Source organism: Dermochelys coriacea, chromosome 1 (genome assembly GCF_009764565.3).
Source record: "Dermochelys coriacea isolate rDerCor1 chromosome 1, rDerCor1.pri.v4, whole genome shotgun sequence".
In the NCBI taxonomy this organism is placed as follows: Eukaryota; Metazoa; Chordata; order Testudines; family Dermochelyidae; genus Dermochelys; species Dermochelys coriacea.
In genome coordinates, this window is record NC_050068.2 from 217,819,018 (window position 1) to 217,828,875 (window position 9,858).

The 9,858-nt window shown below is 49.2% G+C and overlaps 1 protein-coding gene across 3 annotated transcripts; it reads left to right on the forward strand.

The window, feature by feature from the left end:
* Positions 1 to 290: 290 nt before the first annotated feature.
* Positions 291 to 7,344, forward strand: LOC119849957 (homeobox protein NANOG-like). Of its 3 annotated transcripts, XM_038387408.2 has the most exons (4): positions 291 to 633; positions 2,228 to 2,496; positions 3,734 to 3,823; positions 4,364 to 7,344. In XM_038387408.2, the coding sequence occupies exons 1-4, from the start codon at positions 453 to 455 to the stop codon at positions 4,766 to 4,768; spliced, it is 945 nt and encodes a 314-aa protein (XP_038243336.1). In that variant the 5' UTR covers positions 291 to 452; the 3' UTR covers positions 4,769 to 7,344. The 3 variants fall into 3 exon arrangements, with proteins under 3 accessions (XP_038243336.1, XP_038243337.1, XP_038243334.1); XM_038387406.2 differs by lacking the exon at positions 291 to 633 and having other exon boundaries at positions 1,228 to 2,496; XM_038387409.2 differs by lacking the exons at positions 291 to 633; positions 3,734 to 3,823 and having other exon boundaries at positions 1,214 to 2,496.
* Positions 7,345 to 9,858: the final 2,514 nt, after the last annotated feature.

The following is a 9,858-nucleotide window of genomic DNA, read 5'->3' on the forward strand; positions in this document are numbered from 1 at the left end:
ACAGCTCTGTATCTCTAGCATGCCCATGCAATGCATCATAGATCTCTGAATCATAGGGACGGTACACGTTACAGCTCAGACACAGCAGGGGAGAACAGACTTTTGGGTATCCGTTTTTACAATTAAGTTTTGCAAATGGTGTTTGTAAACTATCCAAATTGAGCTCTCATTTTTTAAACTCCCCCCCATCCCCCTCGCCCTTCTATCCTCTCCTCCTCCTCCTCCCCCCAATCCATAGCCACTCCCCTCCAATCAACTTACTTTTAACATGACAATGGCCTTGAAAATTCTCTCTAATCAAGGCAAAGTTAGGAAGGGCATAAATCTACCCCCACGCTATAGGCATCTGTTTGTATGTTTGTCTGATAGAGTCTGCCCCTGTCCATCTCCACCTTGTCTTCTCTGAGATTAGGGTTTTATTTTGGGGTAACGTTCCCCAAACACAAACATCCATGAGTGCCCACCTGGCAATGCCCCCCTACCAGCCTTACCCAGCCGGGGTAGGAACTGGAATAAGGTATGGAGACTACTATTGGAACTGCCCAGGGGAGATGGACAATGTCCCCCACAAAGAGGCAGCAGATGCTGATGTCCCGGTCGCAGAGCCAGAGGAGAAGACCCTCCGTAACCCAGGTAGGCCAACTTTGGAATGACTGAAGGAAACTCCAGGGAAAGTGGTTATTAATTATTATTACTAGCAGGCGTGCTGTCTGAAATGACTCAACAAGGGGCGGGTGCGGGAGGGCTCATCTCAATAGCTGTCCTCTATCTCCAGAGCCAAGTGACCTCCCCCTCTCCCCAAAAGACGCTGCTGCCTGGGGTTGGTTTGGTTTTGTAGGGAGGAAGAGGGAGTCCTAAACGCTGTCTGATCTGGGGGAAGAGCTTAGAAGGCCTTTCATGGGGTGGGGGGGGCTTAAGCACCCATAGGTGCAGTCCAGTGCGGCAGCAAGTTGGGGGGGGGAGGCGGACGCCCCCCCCCCGGAACGGACCCAGAGCAGAACTAGAGGGAGGCTGGTCGCCCGAGCCCTTTGGACACGTGCTGGGAAGGCTCTCGCTAAGGGCCTGATCCTGCTGCCCTGGACGCTAAGAGCCATCGCTGCCTTAATGGGGGGGGGAGCAAGACCTGTCTAAGTCCGAGTGGGGGGGCGGGGGGGTTGCGGGAGGCCTGGGGTGTGAAGGGCTGGGAGGGACCCGCTTCCCGAGGCGGGTCTGGCCCGGGATGGGAAGCCAGCCACGGCCGCTCCGCTTCTCCCGTTGCAGCGGGCGGGGCGGCCACACCGCGGCGCGCCCCTTGAAAGCTCCCAGCCGTGCAAAGCGGGGGGGGGGGGCGGTGACCCCGCCTGTGGCTCCCCAGGCGCGAGAGCCCCGTGGGGGGAAGCAGGGAGAAGCCCCCAAGGGGCGGGGACAGGGCTCGAGGTCTCAGGACGCGGGGAAGGCGCCGGGGCACCGCGGGTGACCCGGGGGCTCTAGCCGTTGTCCTGGCTCCGCTTCCGGAGCGAAGCGGGCCTTGCTGCCTGCCTGGGAGGGGGCAAAAGGGCCCGAGCAGGGGCGTGGGAGGGGTGCGGCCGCTGCCCAGGGCTGGGCTCCCGAGGCTGGGGGCCAGGTCGCTCCGCGGGGCGAGCACAGAGCTCCCGGCGGCGGCGGCGGCGGCGGCGGCGGGGCTGCTGAGTCCGCGTCCGGCTCTCGCGGCTGCCCAAGGCGCCTGCAGACGCCCGGGCCGCCTTGGGATCGCAGCCCTCCCGTGCCCTGTCCCGCGGACAGCAGCGAGGGGAGCAGGGCGAATTGAGGCTGTTGCCAGCCCTCGGGAGACCACTCAGCAGCCGGGGCCAACGGGGGGATGGGGGCTGCTCGGGACAGGGCCTTCCCCGCGGCTGGCCTGCATCCGGCTTTGCTGGCTCAGCCGGGGCCAGGCTCGTGCCCTGCCCTGCTCCGGCCCCGGCCCCGGCCCCGGCCCGGCATTTATTTCCCACATGACTGGCGGGCGGCGGGCGGCGGGCGGCGTCTTTAATGCTAGAGCCCGCGGCGCCGGGCCCCCCCGCCAGGCGTCAGCAGAGCGGCCGTCAGGGTTCCCGGCCCCGCCGCTGTGTGCGCGGCCCCCCGCGGAGTCGGCCAAACGCCGCGGGCCCCTGTCTCCCGAGCGGCGAGCCCAGGCGCCGTGCGCCGGCGGCTCGTTACCCCTTCGGGGTTCACTCCTCCTCCGGCCTCCCTTCCCTCTCTCCCTCCCTAGAGCTCTCCCCAGCGTCCTCCAGCTCGGGAACACGCCTGCGGTACACCCCGGACTCAGCCACCAGCCCCAACACGGAGCCCCCATCCCCACACCCTGCGATCCGCCTGGGTGGGGTGGAAGGCGGGGGAGGGGTGAAGAAGGCCAAGAGCCGCACGGCCTTCTCCCAGGAGCAGCTGCAAACCCTGCACCAGCGATTCCAGAGCCAGAAATACCTCAGCCCCCAGCAGATCCGGGAGCTGGGCTCAGCCCTGGGGCTCACATACAAGCAGGTGAACACTGAGATCTGGTTCTGTAGAGAGCTGGCATCCTATGGCTGGGCTGCATCCCCGCTTTGAGGTGCTCTTGGAAACAGGGTCAGTTTTTCCAGCGTTCAGAGTGGCAGCCGTCTTCGTCTGTATCCGCAAAAAGAACAGGAGGACTTGTGGCACCTTAGAGCCTACCACATTTATTTGAGCAGAAGCTTGTGGCTCACTTCATCGGATGCATTTGGCGGAAAATACGATGAAGTGGGCTGTAGCTCACGAAAGCTTCTGCTCAAATAAATGTGGTAGTCTCTAAGGTGCCACAAGTCCTCCTTTCTTTTTTTTTTAAGGCAAGGTCAGATTCCTCACTGCCTCGCCTCTTCTCTTGTAATTTACATCTGTGCAAGGAGGCTGTGAAATGCTACCAGTGTCAGAATTCTCCTCTTGCTCACCTAGGATTATTCATCCACTTTGCACAGGTGTTCAAGACTAAACAAGGGGCAGGCAATGAAGAGTGTGGTCCCTCTTGTTCTAGAGGTAATATTCACTATGCTCTTGGAGTCACTGCTGACCCCTTTGCCCCAGCATGAAGGCAGGGGGTGCTGTCTGCAGAGAAAGATATGGGCAATTTGGGTGTACTCTCTACTTGAGTCAGTACTGACACTAGTATTATAGTAAAAAGAAAAGGACTACTTGTGGCACCTTAGAGACTAACAGATTTATTAGAGCATAAGCTTTCGTGAGCTACAGCTCACTTCATCGGATGAAGCTCACAAAAGCTTATGCTCTAATAAATTTGTTAGTCTCTAAGGTGCCACAAGTACTCCTTTTCTTTTTGCAAATACAGACTGACACAGCTGCTACTCTGAAACCTAGAATTATAGTGTCATCCTGCTGGGTGCTGTGTTGCAGAAAGTGGTGTGGATGACTCTGATTTAGGACTGACCCATCTTTCAGACAAAAACGCAGGTTCTGACTGTGATTATGAAAGATTCTGTGGTAATTTGCAGTAGCGGTGTCTGTCCCAGTGACTGTAATTATATTTTGCCTCCCTAAATGCGCCCATTTTCAGCTGGATATAGTGGTGTTCTTCACTTCCTAAATTGTTGTATATAATTGCTCTGGCCTGCCATGTTCCAGCCCAGAGGTGGCTGCATTTCAATGCTGGGTGAAGCAATCCCTTTATGTATTGTCTAAAAAATATTTTGTGAGCTCCATCTAAAAGGGGATTTTATGCCCTATCTCCTACCCCCATCACCTCTAGGTAAAAACATGGTTTCAAAACCAACGAATGAAGTTTAAACGATGCCAGAAGGAAACTCAGTGGATGGAAAAAGGGACATGCCTATCCCAAGTAAGAAGAGGTTTCATTATGGGCAGTTACCAAGGGGAGCTATAATATCTATCTAATGTGTACGTGTTTGCTGTCCCGTTAATATGGGATGCTCATGGGCTTAGTAACCAGCCCTTGCTCAGTGTTTCCAGTACAGCATTCATTCATTCTTTTATTGTATGATGTAATTTAAGATTACGTTGGGGATTGAATGGATCTGGGGGAGGGAGAGCAGGACTTTCCGCTTCGAGGATCTCAGGTCGGGGGACTGGCTGGATCAGAGAATGGCATATGGACACCAGTTGCAACCCAGTGAATCCAAGAGGAGCAGGGGATGGGGTAGGGAGTTTCACCTCTAGGATATTGTTACTCATATTGTGGTAGCGCATAGATCCTAGGGCCCCATTGTGCACTGGAGATGCATGTAACGAAAAGGTGGTCCCTTCCCCAAAATTTTATAATCTCCTGGTTTGTGCTATTGGAGCCTCAGTACTGTTTGCTTGTACCCATGTATTGAACCGCCTTCTCTCTCTCTCTCTCTCTCTCAATGGATTTCATCAGGCAGGTTACCTGGATTTGAACCCCAGTTATCACCAGGGTTGTCCAGTTAGTGCCAGCAGGAACATCCAGACTGTGACCAATGTGCATCAGAACTATGGTAGCAGCCAGACCTATGGGAGTGGCCAGAGCCTGTACCCCTTCGTGGCTATCGAGGAGGAGGGGTTCTTTGGGAAAGCTGGGGGAGCCTGCAGCACCCAGCAGGCAATGGGCTTCTTCAGCCAGCAAAAGATGAACTTTTATCATGGCTTCCCTGCGAACATGGATTATGCCAGCATGGAGACAGAAGATGGCTACCACTTCCAGAATGCCTCTGTCAATGCAACGTCCTTCCCGGGCACAGCTGGGTGCCAGCAGTACCAGCCAGCATGGCACCCTCAAGGGACGCAAAGCAATTATAACTCTTAGACCTATCCTTTTTCTTTCCCTCTCCCATGCTTTCTTCCGTTTCTCTTATCCAGCCTCTCCGTTCTTTAGGACCCTGATATTGACTCCTGAGATGTGTGGAGTCCCCCAGCTCCCACTGACTCCAGTGGAGGGGCTTGGCACCTCCTTGCAGGATGGTTGTGGTCTCTCTCTCCTTCTCTTCTTTAAGAGGCACCTGTCTGTGTCTGACTCAAGAGGTGTGCTGCATGGCTCTGAAGCTGGCTTTCCTCATATTGACCCTGGCTGGCTCCAGGAAGAGGCTCTGTATGTGTATGGAAAGCCATGTTCATGCAGGGAAGTGTGTGAATGTTGGAACTGGAGATGATAGAGTCTGCACCAGTGAATCCTTTCCCTACCCTAGTGTCCCCAGTACAGCAGTGTCCCCTCTGTAGACCCTTTCCAGGGTTTGGTCCAGTCCATGTTTGAAATTAACTGATTTCAATTACAACACAGCTTACAAAGTGTACAGTGCTCATTTTATAATATTTTAATTGCAAATATTTGCACTGTAAAAAAATAAACAAAACCCAAGCATGGGGTTTTCCCTGGGTAAGGTTCTTCCACCCTTCAGCAGATCCCTCACTGTTAGAAAATGGTCCTGATTATGCAACCTGAAATTTTCCCCCTTTGTGTGTTCCCTCCCTCCACCAGCCAACCTCCATAACATTTGAACATCTAATACATCCTTCAACAGGGGACACTCTCCAGCCCCGACCAGGGGCTAGATTTGGTCATCTAATCTTTAAAAAAAAATTCTCAGATTTATGATTGTAAATAACTGCAATCCCTTTTTAATTAGGACCTGAATATCTACTAAACAGTGACAAGAGACTGCCCAATCCTCAGATGGTGCAAAGCAGCATAGCTTCATCGACCTTACCATTTGCACCGGCTAAGCATCTGGACCACCACGGGGGTGAATGGAATTCAGATTCTAATTTCAATTCATTGTGTAATTAAGAGAAAGAGAGAAAGGAGATCGAGAAAGAGGAGTAGAGGAAGGAAAAGGGGAGGGATAGAAAGATGGAGAAAGTACAACATAAGCAAATGTGGTGGATTAGGTTAATATCCTAATCCAAGAAAATTACTTGTAGTGTTTACAAAGTGGCTAACTGTGTCAGTCTGTTTAGGGTGTGCCCAAATTTCATTCTAACTGTTCTCCCTCCACATCTCCCCTGCCCTACTCTGCCGGCAGGCTCCCAGCCCAACATGACCCTGGCTGTGGCATCGCAAGTCATCAGCACTGTGAGAGCAACCGATATCTTCAGGTATCCATCTGATTCTCTTATAGTAATAATAATAATATCTATACATGAAGGATCCCATAGCACTTCACAAATTACAAACACAGCACCCCGGAATGAGGCCACTCTGCGGTGGAAGGTGGCAGCCAGGCAAAAATATTCTAGTTATTTCAAACCTGATGCTTAGATCACTTAACCTAGAAATTAGAGATGGTGGATAAAACCATTAGATCCTATCTATCCCATTCTTCCAGGGCCAGTGCAGGATTGTTCCCTACTGTTTCTTCTCCAATTGTAGTTTGAAGTGACTCTGTTAATGGGGCTTCCCTCACTTTCCTTGGGGAGACATTGCCACAGGCTAATTAGATTACTTACCTATTTCTGTATTTAAAGTGGGATGCTGTCAGCTTCTCCTGGACTCAGTGTTTAAGCTTTGTGGGGAGGAGGGGGGAAGTGAGAGGTGGGAATTATAAAAACCAAACCCCAACTTGCTATAAATACAATTGTTTTAATAAATATCTTTAAATTTCAATAAAAACAGGCTTTAAAAAAATAAATTGTCCCCTGCAGTGCTGTGGAACTTAAGGTCATGCACAACTTGCAGCTTGTGAAACTGACTTAAAAAAGGAAGTGAAACGGACTAGTTCCACTGTCCCAAGCCAAGTGCAAAAGAGTAAACAAACGACATCAATGGTGAAAAATGAATGACATGTTAAAGATTTGTTTTGTTTGAATAGCAGGTGGTGTTGGTAGTTTATGTAGTAGTTTTTGTTGTTAATGTATGATTTTTATCTCAATGCTATCTTAACATCTGCACAAGGGCATTGTCCTACTTACATTTTTAATGCAAAGCAGATAATTGTTTGCTATCATGGATTGCTGGGTATATTTTTTTTCTTTTTTTTTTTAATATGTTTTAAAAAAGACTTTTTACTTGCAATGCAATTTAACTGGTGTTTTGTTACGCTGCGTCTGTTTTATCACTTTTTTTGTTTCTACCTAATGTTTTTATAAACTAATGTTTTACATTTGAATGGAAAAATAAACTGGATTTATTTTAATGGGGTGTCAATTCAGTGATGTAATAACTTCGCTTTCTTTCATCCCGAAGGATGAAAAGAGCTTTATGGTGACAACTTCACCTACAGAGATGAGGAAAAAGCATTGAGTCTTGCCAACCCCAAAAGTTTAAATATCATGAGTTGGGGCCCCCAAAATCATGAGAATTTTCAAAAACAGTAAATGTTTGGGTGCTTTTTCTTTGCTGGCTTCCGAGCCTTTAGGTTGAATTCACTTCCTGTTTTCCAGCTTTGTGTGTGTGTGTGTGTGTGTGTGTATAAATCTCTCGTCTGCTTTTTCCACCAAATGCATCCAATGAAGTGAGCTGTAGCTCACGAAAGCTTATGCTCTAATAAATTTGTTAGTCTCTAAGGTGCCACAAGTACTCCTTTTCTTTTTGCGAATACAGACTAACACGGCTGCTACTCTGAAACCAGCTTTTCTCTGCAACCATGAGGGCTAGAAACAAAACAAAACTGGGTAATCTCTTGATTCACGCAGCTCAATGCAAGAATGTTATGTTAATGGGACAAACAAAAATCAGATAAGAACATAACGTCTTTCAGGAAGGTTGCAAATTCACACTACTTTATTTCTTAAAATCCAGACTTCTAACACACACAACCCAAAAAACAGACAAAGCAGCCCATTCCCCAAAACAGGCATCATTCACCCCACCTTACTGTTTACTGTCTGCAGGGTGCCGCTAAAAGTCCCAGCTGCTTCCCTGCAGAAAACCCTTGCCTGTGAGCAGAACCAGGAAACCCTTTTTACAAATCAGTTATAGTTCCGAATATACCACAAAGAACTGGGAATAGTGCCCATTATTCACTTCAAGGTGAACGTGCTGATGCATTACATGTGCTCCCCTGCTTTCCCATCTCCCCCTGTGCTCTGCTCCCCAGTTCAGACATGCACTTCAGTGGTATGAGGAGGGAGGTTCTGTGCTTTCAGTCTCTCTGATTTCTCTCCTCCGGCTCAACTCCAGCCCTGCAGCATTACAAGAATTGTCCTGCTAGCTCAGTGGTTTGAGCATTGGTCCGCTAAACCCAGGGTTGTGAGCTCAATCCTTGAGGGGACCATTTGGGATCTGGGGCAAAAATTGGGAATTGGTCCTGCTTTGAACAGGGGGTTGGACTAGATGACCTTCTGAGGTCCCTTCCAACCCTGGTATTCTATGAATTCCTTTTCTGGAAGGGAAGGAGGGAGGAGTCACTGTAACACTGAGTCAGTGATTGATTTGAAATCTATGAATTCATTTGTACCATTATTGTCTCTCTTCACCTGGATGTCTGCAGACGCAGAGGCCTTGTAGCTAGACTGTAAAGTGTGGGCTCTAGAAGTGGAATGTAGAATCCGTTGCTTGGCAACCTTCAAGAGAACTGCAATTTGTGTTTCATTTCCCTAAGCAAATTGAATGCTGGTCCATTAAGGTACCAGATAGGTGACAACCCAGGAAAACTGAAATCCTGTGAAATCCTCCTCAGATACAATATGAGCCGGGCAAGCTTCCCTCCTCCCCCATCCCCACACCTTCACCCCTCACGTGACTCACCCTCGGGATGAGAATGGAACTCAGTCTTGACCCTTGCCGAGTGCTATAAATAGCAAACAATAATAATGGGCTAATTATAACTAGGGCTTTGGTGATTTTTGAGGGTTAGCCATTAAGAGTTTTTAGTAGGGTTACATGCTTTGCCTTTCTCGCCAAAGATCTCAAAGCACTTTGCAAATATGGATGAATTGCACCCCAGAATATATGTGTGGTAAATAAGCATCATTCTCTCCATTTCACCAAACGGGGAACCAAGGCATGGGAAGGGTGAAATGACAAAGGCCTGACCTGAAATTAGGTTGGCTTAACTACCTCGCTCAGGGCTGTGGAAAAAATGTCATGCCTTTAGTGATTTGTAGTTAAACCAGCACAAGCCCCACTGTAGGCACTAGGTTGGTGGAAGAATTCTTCTGTTGACCTACCTACCACCTCTCAGAGAGGTGGATTTACTATTGCACCAGAAGAACCCCTTCCATCACTGTAGTGTCTATGCTACAGTTGCAGTGCTGCAGCTATAGCATTTCTAGTGTAGACAAACCCTTAATACAGGTTGCACAGCAATTGTGCTCTAGAGCCCAGAACAAAGCCTGAGCCCATAAAACTAGAGAGCAGTGTACCCTTACGGATTTTCTGAGGCAGCTATCTCAATTAAAAGACAATTGCTGGAAAACCTGGTCAGGTGGCAGCCCTTGCTTACAGCCCCATCCCCAGCTGTGGAGTGGAGATGGCAGAGGATGTCAGGGTTTTTTTGTTTGTTTGTTTTTTAAAGGCGTTAGCTCAATTGAGTTAGTTTAATTTGTAACCCATCTTCAAACATGTTAATCTGCATCTTAATGGAGCTTTTCAATCATGATAAACTAATACAGTTAAGCAACACACCTTTTACCCCTCAATAGTTCTCTGCTGGGATAGTGCTAACAAGAACTCCCAGGCCAGTGGAATTAACACCCCACTGAGATGAACAGGGCAGGTCATGCCTTTCAGAGCTATTGTTTTGGGTTTTTTAAATAAAGAGGCCAAAACCAACCCCTCCCTCCATGAAATTCTGATGTAAGTCACATGACCAGAAGCTGGTACTCTAGGTATGGGTCCATGCTTCTTAAACTGGCCCCAGTGTCATCTAATATTGCTCAGAGCAGGCCTGCCCTGAAAATGGTGCCAGACACCAGTAGCATGGTTTCTAGTATTGCAAACTTCTGAACTGGTGTTAGCAT